Consider the following 27,178-nt stretch of genomic DNA (forward strand, 5'->3'; position numbering starts at 1 on the left):
GCAGCAGCAGAAAATGAACAGGGCACTCTTGTTGAAGACGTCACTGCCAGTTGCCTTTCAGGGGGTAGGGGGTGGTGGGGGGACAAAACATTTTTAATTAGAGTTCATTTCACCCAAATCTAATTAGAATTATGAGGATGGGGTGATGAGGGGAGAAAAGAATTAAACGCAAATTAAAACTGCCTTGTGTCGACCTGAATTTAATCTCTCGCAGAAGAAAAGCACAAAAAGCTAATAACGCTCTCCCCCTCCAAGGTTAGCAGAGAGAAACAAAAACAAATTAGCGCTTAAAACGTCTCAGCATGAGTGGCGGAGCCGACAGAGAGAGAGAGCAGCAGAATAATGCCTCTTCCACAGGTGGAACTAATTAATTAGCTCACAGAGAGAGGAGCAGAGAGGAGAAAAAGTCCTATCAGTCCATTAACTACTGAATGAGACTTCCTTAAAACTGGTGAAACCTGTTGACACTTGAAGTGATGAAACATCTCATGTACTGTAGTAGGCTACAATGTCTTTCAGGCACATGAGTAAAAAAGCATCACTCACCATAGATAGGTTTTGATCTGGGTTCAGGCATGCTTTCTAAACAAAATGCCAAACTGTTTCATTCATATACAGTACCTAAAGCGAAAATGCTTTCCACGAACCTGTTCACTCTAAACTCAGAAAAAAAAGAAACATACCTTTTTCAGGACCCTGTCTTTCAAAGATAATTCGTAAAAATCCAAATAACTTCACAGATCTTCATTGTAAACGGGTTTAAACACTGTTCCCATGCTTGTTCAATGAACCACCGTAGTTAAGACACGAACAGCTTACAGACGGTAGGCAATTAAGGTCACAGTTATGAAATCTTAGGACACTAAAGAGGCCTATCTACTGACTCTGAAAAACATCAAAAGAAAGATGCCCAGGGTCCCTGCTCATCTACGTGAATGTGCCTTAGGCATGCTGCAAGGAGGCATGAGGACTGCAGGGCAGGGCAATAAATTGCCAGGGCAATAAATTGCCATGTCCGTACTGTGAGACGCCTAAGACAGCGCTACAGGGAGACAGGACAGACAGCTGATCTTCCTTGCAGTGGCAGACCACGTGTAACACATACACAGGATCGGTACATCCAATCATCACACATGCGGGACAGTTACAGCATGGCAACAACAACTGTCCGAGGCACACCAGGAATGCACAATCCCGCTATCAGTGCTCAGACTGTCCGCAATAGGCTGAGAGAGGCTGGACTGAGGGCTTGTAGGCTGGTTGTAAGGCAGGTCCTCGCCAGACATCACTGGCAACAATGTCGCCTACGGGCACAAACCCACCTTCGCTGGACCAGACAGGACTGGCAAAAAGTGCAAAAAGTTGCAGTTTTCTCTCACCAGGGGTGATGATCAGATTCGCGTTTATCATCGAAGGAATGAGCGTTACACCGAGGTCTGTGCTCTGGAGCAGGATCGATTTGGAGGTGGAGGGTCCGTCATGGTCTGGGGCGGTGTGTCACAGCGTCATCGGACTGAGCTTGTTGTCATTGCAGGCTATCTCAGCGTTGTGCGTTACAGGGACGACATCCTCCTCCCTCATGTGGCACCCTTCCTGCAGGCTCATCCTGACATGACCCTCCAGCACGACAATGCCACCAGCCATACTGCTCAATCTGTGCGAGATTCTGGCCATGGCCAGCGAAGAGCCCGGATCTCAATCCCATTGAGCAAGTCTGAGACCTATTGGATCGGAGGGTGAGGACTAGGGCCATTCCCCTCAGCAATGTCCGGGAACTTGCAGGTGCCTTGGTGGAAGAGTGGAATAACATCTCACAGCAAGAACTGGCAAATCTGGTGCAGTCCATGAGGAGAAGATGCAAGGCAATACTGACTGTTACTTTTGATCTTGACCCTTTGTTCAGGGACACATTATTCAATTTTTGTTAGTCAGAAGTCTGTGGTCTGTGGAACTTGTTCAGTTTATGTCTCAGTTGTTGAATCTTATGTTCATACAAATATTTAGACATGTTAAGTTTGCTGAAAATAAACGCAGTTGACAGTGAGAGGATGTTTCTTTTTTTGCTGAGTTTAGAAGAAGCCGATGATGGAGATTGTTGACTCATTTCATTATAAAGCAAAATTAACAATGTCCAGTGACAACCTAGTACTCTAGGGCCTATAATGAATGACAGGTTTCTGTGATGCTAGCCCTTTAGCCATGCCAAGCAGACATATCTGGCCAAACACTGGCTTGTATACCAGAGCACCAATCACAGAGAGTGGTCTTGCCTGGGCTTCAGTGTAGAGTCTAGATCACACTCCCCAAGCCAAGCATCAGTCTAGCTACCACCTTGAACATAAAACAATCTATCGCTTCCAGATTATAGAAGTGACATTGGACTTTTTATCCCTTGGAGTGGCCTACTCAGGGTGATTGGACTGGCTATTTAGCTGAATAACAATGAGAGTGAAACAGTGACCTTCCATGACTGCATGAGAAGGCTTGGAAGCTATGGAGTAAAATGTTTAAACTTTTTTCAAACATCTAATCTGGATCCTAACTAGAAAATAAACATTCCCCTTTAATGGAGTTTCTTTCTTCGAATCTAAACATTGAGTCTCTGTGTATCTCCATCTGTCTCTCAATTCAATTTAAGGGCATTATTGGCATGGGAAACATATGTTATCATTGCCAAAGCAAGTGAAGTAGATAATAAACAAAAGTGAAATAAACAATAAAAATGAACAGTAAACATTACACTCAAAAGTTCCAAAAGAATAAAGACATTTCAAATGTAAATTATGTGCAAAGTACAAAAGGAAAAAAATAAACAAACATAAATATGGGGTGCATTTACAATGGTGTTTGTTCTTTACTGGTTGACCTTTTCTTGTGGCAACAGGTCACAAATATTGCTGCTGTGATGGCACACTGTGGTATTTCACCCAATAGATATGGGAGTTTATCAAAATTGGATTTGTTTTTGAATTATATTTGGGTCTGTGAAATCTAAGAGAAACATGTGTCTCTAATATGGACATACATTGGGCAGGAGGTTAGGAAGTGCAGCTCAGTTTCCACCTCATTTTGTGGACAGTGTGCACATAGCTTGTCTTCTCTTGAGAGCCATGTCTGCCTACAGCAGCCTTTTTCCAATGGTTAGGCTATGCTCACTGAGTCTGTACATAGTCAAAGCTTTCCTAAAGTTTGGGTCAGTCACAGTGGTCAGGTATTCTGTCACTGTGTACTCTGTTTAGAGCCAAATAGCATTCTAGTTCGCTCTGGTTTTTTTGTTAATTCTTTCCAATGTGTCAAGTAATTATCTTCTTGTTTTTTAATTGTGTTGCTGTCCTGGGGCACTGTGGGGTGTGTTTGTGAACAGAGCCCCAGGGCCAGCTTGCTTAGGGGACTCTTCTCCATCTCTCTGTAGGGGATGGCTTTGTTATGGAAGGTTTGGGAATCGCTTCCTTTAGGAGATTGCAGAATTGAATGGCTCTGGCTCTTTTCTGGATTTTGATTATTATTGGGTATCGGCCTAATTCTGCTCTGTATGCATTATTTGGTGTTTTATGTTGTACACAGAGGATATTTTTATATTTTTGTAGAATTCTGCATGCAGTCTCAATTTGGTGTTGGTTCCATTTCGTGAATTCTTGCTTGGTGAGCGGACCCCAGACCTCACAACCATAAAGGGCAATGGGTTCTATAACTGATTCAAGTATTTTTAGCCGGATCCAAAATTCGTATGTCGAAATGTATGTTCCTCTTGATGGCATAGAAGGCCCTTCTTGCCTTGTCGCTCAGATCGTTCACAGCTTTGTGGAAGTTACCTGTGGCGCTGATGTTTAGGCCGAGGTAAGTATAGTTTTTTGTGTGCTCTAGGGCCACGGTGTCTAGACTGAATTTGTATTTGTGGTCCTGGCAACTGGACCTTTTTTGGAACACCATTATTTTTGTCTTATTGAGATTTACTGTCAGGGCCCAGTTCTGACAGAATCTGAGCAGAAGATCTAGGTGCTGCTGTAGGCCCTCCTTGGTTGGGGAAAGAAGCACCAGATCATCAGCAAACAGTAGACATTTAACTTCATAATCTAGTAGGGTGAGGCCGGGTGCTGTAGACTGTTCTAGTGCCCTCGCCAATTCGTTGATATACATGTTGAAGAGGGTAGGGCTCAAGCTGCATCCCTGTCTCAACCCACGACCCTGTGGAAAGAAATGTGTTTTTTGCCAATTTTAACCGCATACTTGTTTGTGTACATGGATTTTATAATGTTGTATGTTTTTCCCCCAACACCACTTTCTATCAATTTGTATAGCAGACCCTCATGCCAAATGGAGTCAAATGCTTTTTTGAAATCAACAAAGCATGAGAAGACTGCCTTTGTTTTGGTTTGTTTGTTTGTCAATTAGAGTGTGCAGGGTGAATTGGGTCTGTCATTGGGTAATTTTGTAAAAAGCCAATCTGACATTTGCTCAGAACATTGTTTTCACTAAGGAAATATGAGTCTGCCGTTAATGATAATGCAGAGGATTTTCTCAAGGTTGCTGTTTACGAATATCCCACGCTAGTTATTGGGGTCAAATTTGTCTACACTTTTGTGGACTGGAAGATGCCAGAGATAAAGATGATGTTAAAAAGTTTTAAGTATAGCCATTTGTAATCTGTATATTTGATCATTTCATTGAGGATACCACAGGCCTTTTGGTGTTGGAGGGTTTGTATTTTGTCCTGTATTTCATTCAATGTAATTGGAAAATTCAGTGGGTTCTGGCAGTCTTTAATAGTTCATTCTAAGATTTGTATTTCATCATGTAAACTCAGCAAAAAAAGAAACTTCCCTTTTTCAGGACCCTGTCTTTCAAAGATAATTAGTAAAAATCCAAATAAATTCACCATTGTAAAGGGTTTAAACATTGTTCGCATGCTTGTTCGATGAACCATAAACAATTAACGAACATGCACCTGTGTAACGGTCGTTAAGACACTAACAGCTTACAGACGGTAGGCAATTATGGTCACAGGTATGAAAACGTAGGACATTAAAGGGCAATAAATTGCAATGTCCGTACTGTGAGACGCCTAAGACAGCGCTACAGGCAGACAGGACGGGCAGCTGACCGTCCTCGCAGTGCACGTGTAACACCTGCACAGAATCGGTTCATCCAAACATCACACATGCGGGACAGGTACAGCATGGCAACAACAACTGCCCAAGTTACACCAGGAACGCACAATCCCTCCATCAGTGCTCAGAATGTCCTCAATAGGCTGAGAGAGGCTGGACTGAGGGCTTATAGCCTGTTGTAAGGCAGGTGCTGTTGTAAGGCAGGTCCTAAACAGACATCACTGGCAACAACGTCGCCTATGGGCACAAACCTATCATCGCTGGACCAGACAGGACTGGCAAAAAGTGCTCTTCACTGACGAGTTGCGGTCTTGTCTCACCAGGGGTGATGGTCGGATTCGTGTTTATCGTCGAAGGAATGAGCGTTACACCGAGGCCTGTGCTCTGGAGCGGGATCGATTTGGAGGTGGAGGGTCCGTCATGGTCTGGGCCGGTGTGTCACAGCATCAACGGACTGAGCTTGTTGTTATTGCAGGCAATCTCAATGCTGTGCGTAACAGGGAAGACATCCTCTTCCCTCATGTGGTGCCCTTCCTGCAGGCTCATCCTGACCCTCCAGCATGACAATGCCACCAGCCATACTACTCATTCTGTGCGTGATTTCCTGCAAGACAGTAATGTCAGTGTTCTGCCATGGCCAGCGAAGAGCCTGGATCTCAAACCCTTTGAGCACATCTGGGACCTGTTGGATCGGAGGGTGAGGGCTAGGGCCATTCCCCCCAGACATGTCCGGGAACTTGCAGGTGCCTTGGTGGAAGAGTGAAGTAACATCTCACAGCAAGAACTGACAAATCTGGTGCAGTCCATGAGGAGATGCACTGCAGTACTTAATGCAGCTGGTGGCCACACCAGATACTGACTGTTACTTTTGATTTTGACCCCCCCTTTGTTCAGGGACACATTATTCCATTTCTGTTAGTCACATGTCTGTGGAACTCGTTAAGTTCATACAAATATTTACACATGTTAAGTTTGCTGAAAATAAACGCAGTTGACAGTGAGAGGACGTTTCTTTTTTTGCTGAGTTTATGTTTTTGCTGTTTGTTCTTTGTTTATAGGCCAAAAATATTGGAGAAGGGGTTTACCCATACATGTCCGTTTTGGATAGATAACTCTTCGTGTTGTTTGTTTAGTGTTTAACAATTTTCCCAGAAGTGGTTAAAGTCTATGGATTCTTCTATTACATTGAGCGGATTTCTGATGTGCTGTTCCTTCTTTTTCCGTAGTCTCTCCCTCCCTTTTGCTCCCCAGACTTTCTGCATCCCTCCCCCCTTGCCTCCCTCCCTGTATCCCACCCTCCCTTCCTGCATCACACCCTCCCTCCTTGCCTGCCTGCCTGCCTCCCACCCTCCCTCCTTCCTTGCATCACACCCTCCCTCCTTGCATCACACCCTCCCTCCTTGCATCACACCCTCCTTCCTTGCATCACACCCTCCTTCCTTGCATCACACCCTCCTTCCTTGCATCACACCCTCCCTCCTTGCATCACACCCTCCCTCCTTGCATCACACCCTCCCTCCTTGCATCACACCCTCCCTCCTTGCATCACACCCTCCCTCCTTGCATCACACCCTCCCTCCTTGCATCACACCCTCCCTCCTTGCATCACACCCTCCCTCCTTGCCTGCCTGCATCCCACCCTCCCTCCATTCCCTGCATCACACCTTCCCTGCCTGCCTGCCTCTCTCCCGCCCTTCCGGCATCACACCCTCCCTCCATCACCCCCTGCCTTCCTTCCTTCCCTCTCTGTCATCTGCATGCCCTGTAATGCCCCTGCAGAGTCACTGTATTCAAAACGAATATTCATATAAGAGCAGACGCCATCTGGCCAGCTCCCATTCTATAGCTCTTTATGGGGCGTTAATGATCCCCACTGTATTACTGAAAGGTGATCTGTTACTCACATCAGATCTCACGTAAAACACCCAGGGGGTCCAAAATGTCTACCGTAACTGTTACAACAGAACGTGATCCTCCATCTCAGGTATCCGAGGCTGGGTATTCACCTCTAGGGAAAAGATACACTATATATACAAAAATATGTGGACACCCCTTCAAATTAGTGGATTTGGCTATTTCAACCACACCAGTTGCTGACAGATGTATAAAATCGAGCACACCGCCATGCAATCTCCATAGACAAACATTGGCAGTAGAATGACCTTACTGAAGTGCTCAGTGACTTTCCACATGGCACCATCATAGGATGCTACCTTTCCAACAAGTCAGTTCGTCAAATTTCTGCCCTGCTAGAGCTGCCCCGGTTAAGTGCTGTTACTGTGAAGTGGAAACGTCGAGGAGCTACAAAGGCTCAGCCGCAAAGTGGTTGGCCACACAGTGCTGAAGCGCGTAACACGTAAAAATCGTCTGTCCTCAGATGCAACACTCACTACCGAGTTCCAAACTACCTCTAGAAGCAACGTCAGCACAATAACTGTTTGTCGGGAGCTTCATGAAATGGGTTTCCATGGCCGAGCAGCCTTAAGATCAAGCTTAGGATCACCACGCAATCCCAAGCTTGGGCTGGAGTGGTGTAAAGCTTGCCACCATTGGACTCTGGAGCAGTGGAAACGCTTTCTCTGGAGTGATGTATAACACTTTTCCATCTGGCAGTCCAACAGACGAATCTGGGTTTGGCGGATGCCAAAAGAACGCTACCTGACCGAATGCATAGTGCCAACTGTAAAATTAGGTGGAGGAGGAATAATGGTTGTGCTGTTTTTCATGGTTCGGACTAGGCCCCTTAGTTCCATTGAAGGGAAATCTTAACGCTACAGCATAGAATGACATTCTAGACGATTCTGTGCTTCCAACTTTGTGGCAACAGTTTGGGGAAGGCCCTTTCCTGTTTCAGCATGACAATGCCCCCGTGCACAAAGTGAGGTCCATAAAGAAAGGGTTGGTGGAAGAACTTGACTGGCCTGCACAGAGCACTGCCCTCAGCCCCATTGAACATCTTTGGGATGAATTGGAACGCCGACTGCGAGCCAGGCCTAATCGCCAAACATCAGTGCCCGACCTCACTAATGCGCTTGTGGCTGAATGGAAGCAAGTACCCGCAGCAATGTTCCAACATCTAGTGGAAACCCCTCCCAGGAGAGTGGAGGCTGTTATAGCAGCAAAGGGGGGACCAACTCCATATTAATGCCAATGATTTTGAAATGAGATGTTCGACGAGCATACTTTTGGTAATGTAGTGTATCTTAGCTTTGCACTTCAACTTGACTTTCATAAAGCCTAGTGCTGCTATATGTTGAGGTCAAAAGTCAGTGAACACCCTTTCCCTAGGGCTGCAGAATGTCACCTGTCAGTTCTTCTTTGTGGACCCAGGCCTGGGAGGCAACTAACAGTGGAGAATGACAAATGACAACTATGGCTTTAGGGGTCAGGGTTCAACTCTGATGAGAGTGAGTTGGTGGGTGGGCACACGCTTGTAGCAATGAACATCACACGTATGATGTTTGCATGGAGGAATGTGTGTTATTGTAAGGTGGGGGGGGTTGGTTATACTTATTTAAGTACAGGTAAAGTAGGTCACTTCTATTCCTGTACCATATGCCCGGAGGTTGAAGCTGGTAACTCATATTTTCAAAGCAAAATAGACAGGAGTCAAATACAGTCAGCTCAAAACATAAGAATTGCGTCAAACCAACAACAGATGGACCATCACTAGCCTAGTGAGGACCAGCTGTACTATCCATAGCCTAGTGAGGACCAGCTGTACTATCCATAGCCTAGCGAGGGACCAGCTGCACCATCACTAGCCTAGCCAGAACCAGCTGCACCATCACTAGCCTAGCCAGAACCAGCTGTACCATCACTAGCCTAGCCAGAACCAGCTGCACCATCACTAGCCTAGCCAGAACCAGCTGCACCATCACCAGCCTAGTGAGGACCAGATGTACTATCCATAGCCTAGCGAGGGACCAGCTGCACCATCACTAGCCTAGCCAGAACCAGCTGCACCATCACTAGCCTAGCCAGAACCAGCTGCACCATCACTAGCCTAGCCAGGACCAGCTACACTAATCACCAGCCTAGCCAGGACCAGCTGCACTATCCATAGCCTAGCCAGGACCATAAGCCTAGCCAGGACCAGCTGCACTATCCATAGCCTAGCCAGGACCAGCTGCACTATAACTAGCCTAGCCAGGACCAGCTGCACTATCACTAGCCTAGCCAGGACCAGCTGCACAATCCATAGCATAGCGAGGACCAGCTGCATTATCACTAGCTATACCAACAACAGATGAGGAGGATGTGGTTCTTAACTATGATGTGTGCATGCATATGATTGGTACTTACCCATGTCGTAGGCCAGGAAGTCAGCAGAGAAGCACTTGGCTCCGTTACTGAGGGACGTGTCGTTGTGGGTGTTTCCTCCAAACACCAGCAGAGTCCCACTGCTCAGCACTGCTGTGTGGAGGTACCGCGCCAGACCACTCTCTCTCAGGATCATCCTGTCAACACACACACACACACATCAGCACTGTACTCAGTCACCATGCTAATGTTTTAATGTGTCAATTATGAGAGTGTATGCGAGTGCGTGCGTGTCCATCCCTGGGTGTGGATTACAGCAGTGTGTGGGCCAGTCTGGGTCACGTGGCTTATGTAAGGGAACAGTTGGTCTGAAGGTCACTCTCCATAGGCTAGGTCAAATACCCAGACAGACGCCATCAATAATGTGGCACCATGGACACACACACACACACACACACACACACACACACACACACACACGGGAAACTGTACAGGAATATGTCTGAGCCCAATCTACCAGCTTCCTTCCTCTCCTCTGCTAGGGTCAAGGTGCACAGTCCCCAGGTTCTGCTTAAGAACAGCTGTGCTATCACTAGTCTAGCTAGGACCAGCTGGACTATCACTAGCCTAGCCAGGATCAGCTGTACTATCCATAGTCTAGCCAGGACCAATAGCCTACCTAGGACCAGCTGTACTATGACTAACCAAGCCAAGACCCGCTGTACTACCACTAACCTAGCCAGGACCCGCTGTACTATCCCTAGCCTAACCAGGAACAGCTATACTATCCCTAGCCTAGCCAGGACCAGCTGTACTATCCCTAGCCTAGCCAGGACCAGCTGCATTATCCCTAGCCGGGACCAGCTGCATTATCCCTAGCCAGGACCCGCTGTACTATCCACAGCCTAGCCAGGACCAATAGCCAAGCCAGGATCAGCAGCTTAGCCAGGACCAGCTATACTATCCCTAGCCTAGCCAGGACCAGCTATACTATCCCAGCTGCACTATCCATAGCCTAGCCAGGACCATAAGCCTAGCCAGGACCCGCTGTACTATCCCTAGACAAGTCAGGACCAGCTATACTATCCCAGCTGCACTATCCATAGCCTAGCAAGGACCATAAGCCTAGCCAGGACCAGCTGTACTATCCCTAGACAAGTCAGGACCAGCTATACTATCCCAGCTGCACTATCCATAGCCTAGCAAGGACCATAAGCCTAGCCAGGACCAGCTGTACTATCCCTAGACAAGCCAGGACCAGCTGTACCATCCACAGGCTAGCCAGGAACGGCTGTACTATCCACAGGCTAGCCAAGACCAGCAGACTAGCCGGGACCAGATGTACTATCCACAGCCTAGCGAGGACCAGATGTACTATCCACAGCCTAACTAGGACCAGCTGTACTATCCACAGCCTAGCCAGGACACGCTATAGTATCCCTAGCCTAGTCAGGACCAGCTGCACCATCACTAGCCTAGCCAGAACCAGCTGTACCTCCCCTAGCCTAGCCAGGACCAGCTGTACTACCCCTAGCCTAGCCAGGACCAGCTGTACTATCCACAGCCTAGCCAGAACCAATAGCCTAGCCAGGACCAGCTGTAAAATCACTAGCTTAGCCAGGACCAGCTGTACTAGCCAGGATCAGCAGCCTAGCCAGGACCAGCTGTACTATCCCTAGCCTTGCGAGGACCAGCTGTACTATTCCGAGCCTAGCAAGGACCAGCTGTACTATTGAGCCTAGCCAGAACCAGCTGTACAATCACGAGCCTAGCCAGGACCAGCTATACTATCACAAGCCTAGCCAGGACCAGCTATAGTATCCCTAGCCTAGCCAGGACCTGCTATACTATCCCAGCTGCACTATCCGTAGCCTAGCCAGGACCATAAGCCTAGCCAGGACCAGCTGTACTATCCATAGCCTAGCCAGGACCAATAGCCTAGCCAGAACCAGCTGCACTATCACTAGCCTAGCGAGGACCAGCTGCACCATCACTAGCCTAGCCAAAACCAGCTGCACCATCCCTAGCCTAGCCAGAACCAGCTGCACTATCCATAGCCTAGCCAGGACCATAAGCCTAGCCAGGACCATAAGCCTAGCCAGGACCAGCTGCACAATCCATAGCATAGCGAGGACCAGTTGCACTATCACTAGCCTAGCCAGGACCAGCTATACTATCACCAGCCTAGCCAGGACCAGCTGCACTATCCATAGCCTAGCCAGGACCAATTAGCTTAGCCAGGACCAGCTGCACTATCACTAGCCTAGCCAGGACCAGCTGTACAATCCCTAGACAAGCCAGGACCAGCTATACTATCCACAGGCTAGCCAAGACCAGCAACCTAGCCAGGACCAGCTGTACTATCCCTAGATAAGCTAGGACCAGCTGTACTATCACTAGCCTAGCCAGGACCAGCTGCACTATCACTAGCCTAGCCAGGACCAGCTGCACTATCACTAGCCTAGCCAGGACCAGCTGCACTATCACTAGCCTAGCAGTGTGTGTGGGACTATCCCCTCACTTTCTACAGCTATGAAACCACTGCTCAGATGAAACAGAGAAAGCGAGGGAGTGGGGGATATTCAAAGGGGGAACCCTCCTCTGTCACCCATCCCTCTGTCAAGGTTCAGTGGAGGCCACTCCCCTTCTTTCATATCACCCTTCTCATACAATCTCTGTTTCACTGTAAATCTCTCTCGCTAATCTCTCAACTTTCCAGAACGTGCTGTATGTTCATGTAGAGGTAATAATAATAATAATAATAATAAGGTGGTGCTTATATTTGTTACATTTCTCACATGTACACGTGTGTATTAATGAGACACCCTTGGAGAGTGGGGTCACAGCCAGTTTGGTACTGTGTGTGTAAATATGTGTACCTCCCAACAATATAATGTTGTATGTGTACCTCCCAACAATATAATGTCATATGTGTACCTCCCAACAATATAATGTCGTATGTGTACCTCCCAACAATATAATGTCGTATGTGTACCTCCCAACAATATAATGTCGTATGTGTACCTCCCAACAATATAATGTCGTATGTGTACCTCCCAACAATATAATGTCGTATGTGTACCTCCCAACAATATAATGTCATATGTGTACCTCCCAACAATATAATGTCATATGTGTACCTCCCAACAATATAATGTCATATGTGTACCTCCCAACAATATAATGTCATATGTGTACCTCCCAACAATATAATGTCGTATGTGTACCTCCCAACAATATAATGTCGTATGTGTACCTCCCAACAATATAATGTCGTATGTGTACCTCCCAACAATATAATGTCGTATGTGTACCTCCCAACAATATAATGTCGTATGTGTACCTCCCAACAATATAATGTCGAATGTGTACTTCCCAACAATATAATGTCGTATATGTACCTCCCAACAATATAATGTCGTATGTGTACCTCCCAACAATATAATGTCGTATGTGTACCTCCCAACAATATAATGCTGACTATTGCATTGGTGTGCTTTTTCAATTCGGGCTTTTCAACTATCCAGCAGTGAGCGTCTAGGCACCGTGTCTGAACATAGGCAAGACAAGCATCTTGGTGTTAAACATGTCGGCTGACATCTACCTAATATAAGGGATGTGAAAAGTGTCCAAAGCAATTTGCTTTTCCGCAAAACATCTGTACACTGAACATCACTAAACAATGTTTTCAATGTTTTCACTTCCAATGGAAACGACAGTTGAAAACATGTTGCAGTGGATGGCCGTCCACACAAGAGAAAGTCTCAACAGACAGGACCAACCAAAACACACACACACACACACACACACACAGGAATGTCCTGAGTGTGTCTCACACACAGCCCACCCAGTCTACCCACCTGTTATTAGACCGTGCCAGATCCAATAGAACGTCTGTAGCTCCAAACCACTCCTGACCTGTTTGGGCCGGGGGGGGGCTAGTGTGCTCACTGCCTGTCACTACGCTTTTCTTCACTTTCTGTAGGCCCCCCCAAGACTAATTCTCTACATAGATCACTGGGGGTTTCACCATTGAACAGTGTTGTTTTAAACTCATCCTGACAACAAGTAGACTTACAGCAAGTCTAAACTCCAACACAGAGGGAGCAAAGAAATACATGAAATGCATTGCCTCGTAAGTAGGGAGTTTAGCAAATAAATGCATTATGCTACTGGGGCACTGGGGAAAATATGCTTACTTTACACACCTTTTTCTCAGGGCTGGCAAATTGATACAGCTGAACTCTCAAGTGAATATGCATCCACTGATACAAGCACAAACAGTGAGACATGCAGACAGAGAGACAGGCAAACAAACAGAGACAGGCAGGCAGACCGGCAGAGACAGGCATACAGACAGACAAAACAGAGACCGGCAGAGACGGACAGAGAGGCCGGCAGAGACAGACAGAGAGGCCGGCAGAGACAGACAGAGAGGCCGGCAGAGACAGACAGAGAGGCCGGCAGAGACAGACAGAGAGGCCGGCAGAGACAGACAGAGAGGCCGGCAGAGACAGACAGAGAGGCTGGCAGAGACAGACAGAGAGGCCGGCAGACAGAGAACCAGGCAGACAGACACTCTACCAAGCTAATATCACTCACCAGGTCTGTGTCTGGACCTCATAGCGATACAGTTCATCCACCAGGCCATACTTGTTGGCAGGCAGGGCCTTGTAGCCCCCGTGGACGTAAACACACCTGCTGGAGCTGTCATACACACTGCTGTGGCCATAGCCACCCTGGACGATGGCCCCGTTGGTCTCAGGGACCTGCCAGGAGTTTGTCCCTGTGTGACAGAGGCAAAAGAGAAGTGCATCTTAGTGTGAGTTGGCCAACATGATTGGATCAGCTTTGAGACATACAGTGCGGAGAATAAGTGTGCATGCTTGTGAGTGTGTCAAATGAGTGTGTGTATAAAAGGCTGCCTCTGGGAGACAGACAGAGCCAGTGGGAGAGAGCACTTAAAGTCCCCTTGTGAGAGATGAAGGGAGGGATGGAGAGAGGGGGAGGCCACGGAACATGTGGATACACTGAGATGTATCCACAACTGGCAGACTGAATTCCGTCCGAATGAAGTGACCCAAGTCCGTCCGAATGAAGTGACCCAAGTCCGTCCGAATGAAGTGACCCAAGTCCGTCCGAATGAAGTGACCCAAGTCCGTCCGAATGAAGTGACCCAAGTCCGTCCGAATGAAGTGACCCAAGTCCGTCCGAATGAAGTGACCCAAGTCCGTCCGAATGAAGTGACCCAAGTCCGTCCGAATGAAGAGACCCAAGTCCGTCCGAATGAAGAGACTCAAGTCCGTCCGAATGAAGAGACTCAAGTCCGTCCGAATGAAGAGACTCAAGTCCGTCCGAATGAAGAGACTCAAGTCCGTCCGAATGAAGAGACTCAAGTCCGTCCGAATGAAGAGACTCAAGTCCGTCCGAATGAAGAGACTCAAGTCCGTCCGAATGAAGAGACTCAAGTCCGTCCGAATGAAGAGTCTCAAGCCTGTCCAAATGAAGAGTCTCAACTCCGAATGTGATGAAATATCACAATATCCATAGTGCTCTAAATAAAACTAATTACAGGATAAATATGGTTTGATCACACACAGAGAGACAGAGAGAGACGGAACGATATGAGGGAGGGGGATGAGGGGAGAGGGATGAGTAGAACTCATGTCTTCTCCCAGACGGTCCGGCCTAGGTGCCAGCTACTCTTAATGATGAGAGAGAGGTGAGAAGAGAAAAGACAGAGAGGGCGAGACAGTGAGAGAGCATGCGTGCATGAGGACCACATTGGAAACACATTTTTTTATGAATACTTGTAAGTGCTATCCTCTGGGTCCACATTACACATTTTATTATATATGTCTCTTACCCAAATCAATTACATTCACAGTCTAGTACCCACTTATTTTACCCTGAGCACTAAGTGTACCCTAGAGTACCCAAGACTGTAGATGTTCCAACTCTCTCCACAGGCTTTAATGTGGCCGAACTGGGCTGCAGTGAGCTGTCCTGCCGTGGAGTCTCCTAAAGGCTAAAATGCCTTGTAATGCAGGCATTCACCTGATCGTAACCCCTCAAAACACTGTACTGCAGCGCCATCTGCTGGTATGAAAAACCTAGGGGTTCCACAGTGGTCACAAGCTCTGGTCAAAGAACCTTGGCCAACAGCATTCAAGAGGACAACCTTAAAGGCTCTGTGAACAGACGGTAGGTGTGTTTACCATCAAAACAATAAGATTAGAACAGAATACTATGCAGGTGTGGGCACACCCAGGGGGCTTTTAATGGAAATAGGAGTGCTGTGGCTAAACATGAAAGATCATGGGCCTTCCATTAAGAGATGAGTGACAGCGACACCCAATGATGACCCCAGCAACAATGTTTTCGTCGCTAAGCACCATGAAATGAATACAATGTTGCTGCGGGCATCTATGGTTGTTTCTGTCACTTTGCCTATTTTGGAAGGCTCGAAATCTGCCACTGTAGGAATGTAAAATCTGAATTCATTCATGTGGATTACTCATCATGGCTGAAAACCCCACGACCCATCCATCTAGCCACTGTTGGACCTACTGATGTTGTACTCCTGCACTTTGCTGATGTAGCTGTAGACAGGGGAGTAGCCGAAGAGGACCACCATGACCACATCCCCATTGGTCAGTTCAGCCAGGTGGGCGGAGTGACCCTCCACGGCGTAGGGCTGTCCCTGGACCAGGCTGCTGGGGTTCTTCAGGGACCAAGTACGACTAGGGATGTTGAAGACCCACAGCTCGTCTGTCACGTTGCCTGAACCAGCCTCCAGCTTCCCCCCGTACATGTAGATGTCGTCCTGAGGAGGGGGGAAAACATCAGAGGCATGAGATGACAGAGGGTTAGGGATTGTGGTTGTATAAAAACACACAAGATTAAAGAGGTTTCTATCCACGACTGCCCTCAACAGAATGTCTGCTCTCTGTGTGTTCAGTATGAAAAGAAGGTGAGACACACCGCATTCCCCAGTGTGCATGCCATGCTTGCGTGTGTGTGTGTGCATTATTGAGCTGTACGGCCATGAGCTTCTCCAAAGAGTGTATCATCCCTGGACCCCAATCACGACAGAGACAGACAGGGTATAGCTGTGAACACCAACAATCATTGAGAAAGGCTGCTGCTATAGCCCTCTCATACAGAGGTCAACTACTGGCTTCTCCCCATACACTGAATCACATGATACTACAGATAACAATCAACTACCTTTACCTGACAGTAACTTTAATATGATACTAAAACATTTTCAGGCATCTTGGTACTTCAGCTGTAGGGTTCTAATGCAGCTATATAATACAGTCATTATCGCTATGGCATCCTGTTTTTACAGTGTAGACTACTACTGTACAGCAACGCTCCATTTCATAAACATAGAGCAACATACTGTAAAGTACCTAGAGGAGCTCTGCCCACACAGGAACAACTGGAACATCCTGGCACAGGTAACAGTGTCACTACACCGCAGGGGGCCAATTATACCGTCTCCCAGGCCACGAACACATCCACAAGGGACCCAACAGCCTTAAGAGCCTCAATGTATTTTCTGTCAAGTAAATCTGGTTCCCTCCTTCTACATTACCTCAGCACGCACTGCCAACCCCAACGGAATCTCTCTCAAAATCCCCGAACCCCAGAACTAAAATATTGCGTAATTGAGTCAGTTGCTCAATACAGTTCTGGGGAGATGTTAGGAGAAATATAGTTTCAGGCTCGTCTATGGGCCAAATGTCCCCTCCCCTTCCAAAATTCAGGAAGACAAGACCACCTGTGAAATCAGGATTTGTCTAAATGATCAGTGACAAAAAAAAATGGCGTACCGGAACAAGGTTTCTCATTAGTCATCGCATCCCCAGTCTGTTGACACATGCTATGATACCATTTTTTAACCTGCCTCTGTCCATGACAGATTACTCTCACACACACACAGTCTGAGTCCTGTAGTAGAAGCAGTTGGGAGGGAGAGGTGTGCAGAAAACACGCAGCCCAACACCCAGCCCAACACCCAGCCCAACACGCAGCCCAACACGCAGCCCAACACCCAGCCCAACACCCAGCCCAACACCCAGCCCAACACGCAGCCCAACACCCAGCCCAACACGCAGCCCAACACGCAGCCCAACACGCAGCCCAACACGCAGCCCAACACACAGCCCAACACGCAGCCCAACACGCAGCCCAACACCCAGCCCAACACCCAGCCCAACACGCAGCCCAACACCCAGCCCAACACGCAGCCCAACACGCAGCCCAACACACAGCCCAACACCCAGCCCAACACGCAGCCCAACACGCAGCCCAACACACAGCCCAACACCCAGCCCAACACACACATGATGTGTAGTGTGTGTGTGGTGGTGGTGTGTGGCGTGGGTGTGTGGTCCCATCCCTGACCCTGGAAGTCTATTCTCTCATGTTCCCGTTTCCAGGTTTGTTGGCTTGATGTGTGTGCTGCACTAGCTCAGCATAAGCCTTACATTAAAAACCTCAGAGTAGGTGTTCATTTATATGCTAATTGTGGATTCCTCCTTTACGTATGTGGGGCTGGTGGCTGAGGAACGGCGGCCAAACAAGGCGCTTCCCACTTACAGAGAAACTGAACAGAGTGAAGGAGCCGGGGTTTATAACAGAGTGAAGGAGCTGGGTTTTATAACAGAGTGAAGGAGCTGGGTTTTATAACAGGGTGAAGGAGCTGGGTTTTATAACAGAGTGAAGGAGCTGGGTTTTATAACAGAGTGAAGGAGCTGGGTTTTATAACAGGGTGAAGGAGCTGGGTTTTATAACAGGGTGAAGGAGCTGGGTTTTATAACAGGGTGAAGGAGCTGGGTTTTATAACAGGGTGAAGGAGCTGGGTTTTATAACAGGGTGAAGGAGCTGGGTTTTATAACAGGGTGAAGGAGCTGGGTTTTATAACAGGGTGAAGGAGCTGGGTTTTATAACAGGGTGAAGGAGCTGGGTTTTATAACAGGGTGAAGGAGCTGGGTTTTATAACAGGGTGAAGGAGCTGGGTTTTATAACAGGGTGAAGGAGCTGGGTTTTATAACAGGGTGAAAGAGCTGGGTTTTATAACAGAGGGGAAGTTACACAGGTACAACTATAATATCTCTGTTCTGACCAGGGTTTCCGTTAGGTAAATGTGGCGCTGGGCATTTGACCGGCAGCATTTTAATTTTCCGGACATTTGAGAAATTTACCGGACCCATATGCATTGGGTGTGTAATCTGGTTAGGGCTTTCACCCACGGTTCTCAGAATGACAGGAATCCCAATTAGATGATGGTGATTCATATTAACAGAAGATGCAAGTGGAGGAGGAAATGATGCCCACTTTGAAGATGTTAGAATAACTAGCTACATTTAGTTTTCCTCAGTCAATCTTACTATCCCCCATAGTAGAAAAGTTTACCTATTCTATTGGTCAGCTTGTCGAGAAATAAACTTTAAAAAGCAATGAGTTTCATAGAACAGATCAGAATGCTTAGCTTAAAACTATTTTTTCACATAAGTACAGCAATGTGCACAAGGTAGTAGGGCTACACACCAATGTTTGTTCCATAATGCAATTAGCAAGAAAACACTGTTGTCAAAAAAATGTATTTAAAGAGGGGAGATCTAATATGCAATGAAATAAAGTTTATATAAAATAATTACCACCACGGATATGGTCTGATTTTGGCCAGGCTACCTTGTAGCAACATAAAACATGCCTCATAATATGTAGTAAAACATTCAGGTTTCCAACAATTAAAGTATATGTTTTCTCAATGCATACTGCCTCCTTGTAAAGGAGTGTGTGATGCGCTGATGAAACCTGCCTTCCGTTAACTTTGTATTTGCTGTTTGAGATGCTGTAGCAACAGAGGCTAAAAGCATTTTTTAGCTTTTCTATTTTTCTATTGGCCAAAAGCCGGCTATTACCGGCTAACGGAAACCCTGGTACTTTATATAGCCCCACTAGTGTTATTTACTGCTGCTCTTTAATTATTTGTTATTCTTATTTCTTACTTTTTGGGGGGGTAATTTCTTAAAATTGCATTGTTGGTTAAGGGCTTGTAAGCATTTCACTGTTGTATTCGGTGCATGTGACTGATAGAATTTGATACAGTAGGAACGTTTCTTCCATTTCCTGAAAGGTTTGAGTTTCTGATGAACTGACACCTGGAGACACCAGTGGTACACCACTGTGAACGGTAAAGAAACACTTGATGGGCTAAGTGTGTTCACATCAATCAAAGCAAGCATGGAACATGTGACAGATGGGGTATAGGAAAAAGGTGGGCACACAGCCATGGCTGTCCACACATGCTGCACATACAAACACTCATAATACATCTATGCATGGACACACACACACACACACACACACACAAAGGCAGAACACACACACACACAAAGGCAGAAGAGTGAATGCAGAGTGAATGTCTGGAAGTTCAGCATGTTCACTGTATAGTAGCTAAGGTAATCCTCACAACACGGACTAAATTAAAGGTTCCCATTTAAATGTAGGTCCCTCTGAGAGAGAATGTCACTTGTAAAGGGGATTTCTGAATGTAATCCCAGGATAAACTACAGACAGGAATCTCAATTAGAAAATACCTTGGTGTGTATCATTGCATCTACTATTTCATTTCTGATCAACAATGCTGCATTAGAGAATAAAACCTTATCATAAAACCTTTAGACAATAAGTCCTTTCACGTTCCCCTTCAAAAAGAGAACGGTTCTGTAGTGAACTGATAAAATGAAAACATCACAGCATGAGTCAGTGGGAGGTCAGAGATAAGGAGTTAGCAGTCAGGTCAGAGATAAGGGGTTAGCAGTCAGGTCAGAGATAAGGGGTTAGCAGTCAGGTCAGAGATGAGGGGTTAGCAGTCAGGTCAGAGATAAGGGGTTAGCAGTCAGGTCAGAGATAAGGGGTTAGCAGTCAGGTCAGAGATAAGGGGTTAGCAGTCAGGTCAGAGATAAGGGGTTAGCAGTCAGGTCAGAGATAAGGGGTTAGCAGTCAGGTCAGAGATAAGGGGTTAGCAGTCAGGTCAGAGATAAGGGGTTAGCAGTCAGGTCAGAGATAAGGGGTTAGCAGTCAGGTCAGAGATGAGGGGTTAGCGGTCAGGTCAGAGATAAGGGGTTAGCAGTCAGGTCAGAGATAAGGGGTTAGCAGTCAGGTCAGAGATAAGGGGTTAGCAGTCAGGTCAGAGATAAGGGGTTAGCGGTCAGGTCAGAGATAAGGGGTTAGCGGTCAGGTCAGAGATAAGGGGTTAGCGGTCAGGTCAGAGATAAGGGGTTAGCAGTCAGGTCAGAGATAAGGGGTTAGCAGTCAGGTCAGAGATAAGGGGTTAGCTGTCAGGTCAGAGATGAGGGGTTAGCAGTCAGGTCAGAGATGAGGGGTTAGCAGTCAGGTCAGAGATAAGGGGTTAGCAGTCAGGTCAGAGATAAGGGGTTAGCAGTCAGGTCAGAGATGAGGGGTTAGCAGTCAGGTCAGAGATAAGGGGTTAGCAGTCAGGTCAGAGATAAGGGGTTAGCAGTCAGGTCAGAGATAAGGGGTTAGCAGTCAGGTCAGAGATAAGGGGTTAGCAGTCAGGTCAGAGATGAGGGGTTAGCGGCAGGTCAGAGATAAGGGGTTAGCAGTCAGGTCAGAGATAAGGGGTTAGCAGTCAGGTCAGAGATGAGGGGTTAGCGGTCAGGTCAGAGATGAGGGGTTAGCAGTCAGGTCAGAGATGAGGGGTTAGCGGTCAGGTCAGAGATAAGGGGTTAGCGGTCAGATCAGTGTCAAGATGCTTGCTCATCACCCAAATCCATCTGAAGTCATGACTGTGTTACTCTACGATAAAAATATAAACCCCTGGCATGTCCCAAACACAGACTGCAGCTTAGCCTAGTTCTAAAGGTATGTTAGTACGTAGAACCTTTAACGTTTGCAGTATTCCTTACAAGACAAAACAATTAGTGAGGTCTTCCATGGGGTACCATTTTAAAGTATTGTAAACTGCAAGTAATGAAGTGAGAGTCGTTCCAAAATAAACTTCTCAGCCTTTCAAGCTATAAACTCTGAGCCATAAAATACTACTTCCATTTAACTCACGTAAACAAAGCCGGATCCCCTTAGGTCACTAACCATAGTAAGACATCTAATAGAAAATCCATTTGTCCCTCTTCATGAAAGCGACCCAAACACTTAAGAGCTTAGCAGTAAAGAAAGAGTTTTAAGTCACACACACACACGCCAGAGGCAGACTTTCTATTTAACAGGGTTATTCAGACAGACTTCTATAGTTTCAAGGGAAGAAGAGAAAGAGCAAACAGATCAGATGTAGTCGTCAGGCTTGTTTCCCCTGGTGAGCCGAAGAGTCAGTTAGCCAGAGCAAAGCCTGTAGCCCTGCTGCTCTCTGACCAACCCTGAGGGTCCCACATCCATCTTACTGCCATGTTATCGCTACTCAGACCCAGAGAGGCAATCCTCTTAACACCCTCACCCAGCAGACAGAGAGAGAGAGGAAAGAGAGAAAATATATGTGAAGTAGAGAGAAACCCCCAGAGAAACAGAAAGAGCCAGATAAGAGAGAGCCATGTCTACATGTACAGAGCCCTGTCTACATGTATAGAACCCTGTCTACATGTACAGAGCCCTGTCTACATGTACAGAGCCCTGTCTACATGTATAGAACCCTGTCTACATGTACAGAGCCCTGTCTACATGTACAGAGCCCTGTCTACATGTACAGAGCCCTGTCTACATGTACAGAGCCCTGTCTACATGTACAGAGCCCTGTCTACATGTATAGAACCCTGTATACATGTACAGAGCCCTGTCTACATGTACAGAGCCCTGTCTACATGTACAGAGCCCTGTCTACATGTACAGAGCCCTGTCTACATGTACAGAGCCCTGTCTACATGTACAGAACCCTGTCTACATGTACAGAGCCCTGTCTACAGGTACAGAGCCCTGTCTACATGTACAGAGCCCTGTCTACATGTACAGAGCCCTGTCTACATGTACAGAGCCCTGTCTACATGTACAGAGCCCTGTCTACATGTACAGAGCCCTGTCTACATGTACAGAGCCCTGTCTACAGGTACAGAGCCCTGTCTACATGTACAGAACCCTGTCTACATGTACAGAGCCATGTCTACATGTACAGAGCCCTCTCTACATGTATAGAACCCTGTCTACATGTATAGAGCCCTGTCTACATGTATAGAACCCTGTCTACATGTACAGAACCCTGTCTACATGTACAGAACCCTGTCTACATGTATAGAACCCTGTCTACATGTACAGAGCCATGTCTACATGTACAGAGCCATGTCTACATGTATAGAACCCTGTCTACATGTATAGAACCCTGTCTACATGTATAGAACCCTGTCTACATGTACAGAACCCTGTCTACATGTATAGAACCCTGTCTACATGTATAGAACCCTGTCTACATGTATAGAACCCTGTCTACATGTACAGAACCCTGTCTACATGTACAGAACCCTGTCTACATGTATAGAACCCTGTCTACATGTACAGAGCCCTGTCTACATGTATAGAACCCTGTCTACATGTACAGAGCCCTGTCTACATGTATAGAACCCTGTCTACATGTATAGAACCCTGTCTACATGTATAGAACCCTGTCTACATGTACAGAGCCCTGTCTACATGTACAGAACCCTGTCTACATGTACAGAGCCCTGTCTACATGTACAGAGCCCTGTCTACATGTACAGAGCCCTGTCTACATGTACAGAGCCCTGTCTACATGTAAGCTAATGTACAGAGCCCTGTCTACATGTACAGAACAGAGCCCTGTCTACATGTACAGAGCCCTGTCTACATGTACAGAGCCCTGTCTACATGTACAGAGCCCTGTATAGTACCAGTGGATGACAAAAAGCTAAATGGAACACATCCACCATGCTAGTGGGCTGTGGCCATTATCTGCCTTACCTGGTAGAGAGCCAGAGAATGGCCGTATCTCTGCAGAGGACCACTATTGATCGGCACCACGTCCCAAGTGCTGCTTTCCAGGTTATAACTGCAGGGGGGAAGAGAGACAGTCCGGCCTGAGCTATACAGAATATACACAACAAAAAAATGGATGGAGAGAGTGGAGGGAGAAGAAAGAGATGGACAGAGTGGAGGGAAAGAGAGAAAATGATAATCATTTTATTTAATAATTTGAAAACAAGTCCTATTTTGATAAACTCCCATAACGATTAGGTGAAATACCAGTGTGCCATCACAGCAGAAAGATTAGTGTTCCTGTTGCCACAAGGGAAACCAGTGAAGAACAAGCACCACTGCAAATACAAGCCATATTTACATTTATTTATTTTCCATTTTGTACATTGTTACAACATAGCCATAATATGACATTTGAAATGTGGCTTTGGCAATGTAAACATATGTTCCCATGCCAATAAAGCCCTTTGAATTGAGAGAGAGAGGAAGAGGAAAAGACAGGAAGGAGACAAATATAGAGGTGGTAAGTAGACATTAACTACGTTTCCATCCAGTTTTTATGCGAGTGAATTCATACTGTACAAAACAAATCACGACAGCTGGGATGGTAACAGGAAATGACTGTACAATTTTATAAATGCCGACAGATCACTTCCTCGTTCTACCGGGTGGGATCTTTTTTGCGTTGGTAAAATGAATTATGCGAAAAATGGTGGTGGAAACGACTTTATGCGCAAATATGAATATAAAAACCATCATATCGAAGTAAACTTGGAGTCACGTGACGACATGGTTGTGGTCCTCCCATTACGACTCGGGAAAGCATGCAGGTTATTAGGCTACAGATTAAGTAAATTATGAACTTCACAGGGTGGTGAAAGTGCATAATGAGCTTGATGCTCCTTCCCAATAAATATCCAGAGTCTTATTCTGGTGACATGACGATCGATGCTTGACTGTCTTTCGACGAAAAAAAATATTCTCTCTCCAATCCATAATAATCTCATCATTTAGACTAACCTACCGGCACCACCTACCTGCACTATATTGGCAAGCTGTTGGCTAGAGCACCACGTGTCAAGACCAGAGTCGGCACATTTACTATTTAACGCAACCATTTTTGTAGAATTCGGTAGAATTGAAAATGCGATGGAAACACAATGAACATTTGTATTCAGTACATGAAAACTTAAGCGAAAAAGTACATTTAGTGTGCACTACGTCATCACACACTGATTTCTATCTGCAACAAGTCAGTTGGGTGAGAAAATGCGTATATTTTCTTTAGGCAGATTTGAGAATACTTGCATGACAATCTGTCGCCAACTGGATGGAAACCTAGCTACAGAGACGAAGAGACAGACAGATATTTCAGGCCTCTCTTCAGTCAGTGCCTTACTTGAGCACCATGTGGAAGGAGCTGTAGTTGAAGCTGTATCCTCCGATGACCCACATGAGTTTCCCATGGACCACAGCCTTATGGGAGGCCCTGCCCAGGGACTGGCTGAAGGGCTTGACGTTAGACATCACCCAGTAAGACTCGGTGGATGGCACTGACAGAGCACAGTCTGGACCTGGAGAGGACCACACAACACAACTTACAAATGCATGAGTATGTGAGGTGCGTTTGTAGCAAAATACTCTCTTCAACAACTCTTTAATACATCTAACTAAACATGGTCCCACATCACCATCTGCTGGCGAAGAGCGTGACAACGCAGCTTATGTCATGATGATGGGGACAGCCATGACGGTGATGAACTCACATGGCTACCAGGACCCAACCACTTGTGCTTGGGTGGTTCTACCCTGCTGGACAGTTCCGTCTCATTGAGAGGTGACTGGGTGGTTCTACCCTGCTGGACAGTTCAGTCTCATTGAGAGGTGCTTGGGTGGTTCTACCCTGCTGGAATGTTCCGTCTCATTGAGAGGCGCTTGGGTGGTTCTACCCTGCTGGAATGTTCCGTCTCATTGAGAGGTGCTTGGGTGGTTCTACCCTGCTAGACAGTTCCGTCTCATTGATAGGCGATTGGGTGGGTCTACCCTGCTGGACAGTTCCGTCTCATTGAGAGGCGCTTGGGTGGTTCTACCCTGCTGGACAGTTCCGTCCCATTGAGAGGTTCTTAGGTGGTTCTACCCTGCTGGACAGTTCCGTCTCATTGAGAGGCGTTTGGGTGGTTCTACTGTAAATAAGACATGTTAATACATTCCCATACAGTATTCAGGAACAGTAGAGATCAAGTCAATGCATGGTTATACTAAGAGGATACCCAGACCAGCGACCCACCAAGTGTAAGAACAAAACCTCCAGCACCACTAGATGGCAGACATGGAACATAAGAGCTCCTCTTGGTCAACAGACAAGCAAGTGTATTTAGTGTAGCCTGTATAAAAAGCGGACAGGATGGGTCATTTTAAATAAGATCATGCAGAAACCGATGGTCTTCCACCTTCATCTCAAGATTAGATTGTTAGAGCATGAAAAAGGCTCCAACTACCAAGCTGTCAAAACAGTGTTCGCTATTATCTAACAGGCTACATGCATCCTACAACATGACCTCATTCCCTTCATCTAAACTAAGACTGTCCTATCTGCTGAGCACTTCAGATGTCAGCTTGTATTACTGTAATATATGAAACATGGTCTCTGTGCCTCTCTCGTCACAGTTCTCATTTCAGCCAGAAGATGGCAGTGGGACTCAATCTACAAGAACAAAACTAACTTAGCTTTGTCATTGAAGAATGAATGAACCCTATGAACCAACATGAAGATACCACACCACAACATTCTGAAAACTTTGACACATTATAACCATAGCCCTAGTCGGACCTTGCCAGCTGTCGTTGCAGACACAGCTCTTCTCCCCAGTAAGGTCACAGTAGCCCTGGTCGGGGCTGCCACAGTTGTTCCTGCAGTAGGGGATGTCACAGGCCTCGCCCTTCCAGTACTTCTCACACTCGCAGTACACCCGGCTGGCGATGGAGTTCCCTGTGCTGCACTTCCCATGACTGGAGCAGTTATTGGGGCACGAGTTGACCCTATAGACCCAGAATGGAGAGATGGTGAATTAGATGAGTGAAAGCACGAGACCATGGCAGGGATGGGGAAGTACATTTGGAAAGGTTATCATTTATCATAAATAAGAATTTGCTCTTAATTCACATACTTGTATCAATAAATGTTGAATAAAAATAAATAAATAAATAATTTAGGAAAAACAAATAGCTGAAATAATGATTGATTGACAGAGGTGATTGACATGTATTGGGGTATGTGTTTCAGGGAGCAGAACAGACACAGGGTGAGATACAGAGCAATGGAGAGAGAATTAAAGAGATGTGCAGACAAAATAATAGAGAAAGAGGGAAGGTAGACAGAAAACAGAAGGAGGTCAAGGATCCAGGATAATGCATGGGCTTTTCAGCAACAGGGGGACTATAATGTTTACCGCTGTGGCAAGAGTGTTGCTATGGCAACACCTTTATGGCCACATGGTGTGTGTCTGTGCTGGAGGCCTCGAGGCTGAGCTTGACTTATTTGAAAGCTCATCTTTCTCTTTGGCTGCTGCTTTCTGAGACAACCCAATGAATTCATTTTCAGAATCACACACACACGTATCTCCTATGTTAAGGGGTGTCATCTTCTCAGCTGTAATGCCAATTCCCAGCTACTCTTGTGACAGACATTGTAGACCCTAGTCTCCAGGGTCTACAATGTGGCCTAGAGAGTCTGAAGTTGTATGTGTGCAGTAGTGCTGAGCGGTTAACCTAAATGTTGGTTATTTATTTTCAGTTTTCTAAACAACTAATTGAAAACATCATTTCAATTATTT

The 27,178-nt window shown here is 46.4% G+C and overlaps 1 protein-coding gene across 2 annotated transcripts in view; it reads right to left on the minus strand.

The window, feature by feature from the left end:
* The window catches only part of LOC109890014 (attractin-like protein 1), a 313,206-nt gene that overhangs the window by 241,590 nt on the left and 44,438 nt on the right, over window positions 1-27,178 (minus strand). For both annotated transcript variants that reach the window (XM_031823665.1, XM_020481961.2), the window contains exons 5-10: window positions 26,176-26,384; window positions 24,745-24,919; window positions 23,331-23,418; window positions 15,942-16,197; window positions 13,974-14,157; window positions 9,414-9,568 (exon numbers count right to left, since the gene is read on the minus strand). In XM_031823665.1, coding sequence (XP_031679525.1) covers window positions 9,414-9,568; window positions 13,974-14,157; window positions 15,942-16,197; window positions 23,331-23,418; window positions 24,745-24,919; window positions 26,176-26,384 — 1,067 coding nt within the window. The remainder of the gene's footprint in view (window positions 1-9,413; window positions 9,569-13,973; window positions 14,158-15,941; window positions 16,198-23,330; window positions 23,419-24,744; window positions 24,920-26,175; window positions 26,385-27,178) is intronic.

Source organism: Oncorhynchus kisutch, linkage group LG4, assembly GCF_002021735.2.
Source record: "Oncorhynchus kisutch isolate 150728-3 linkage group LG4, Okis_V2, whole genome shotgun sequence".
Taxonomy (NCBI): Eukaryota; Metazoa; Chordata; class Actinopteri; order Salmoniformes; family Salmonidae; genus Oncorhynchus; species Oncorhynchus kisutch.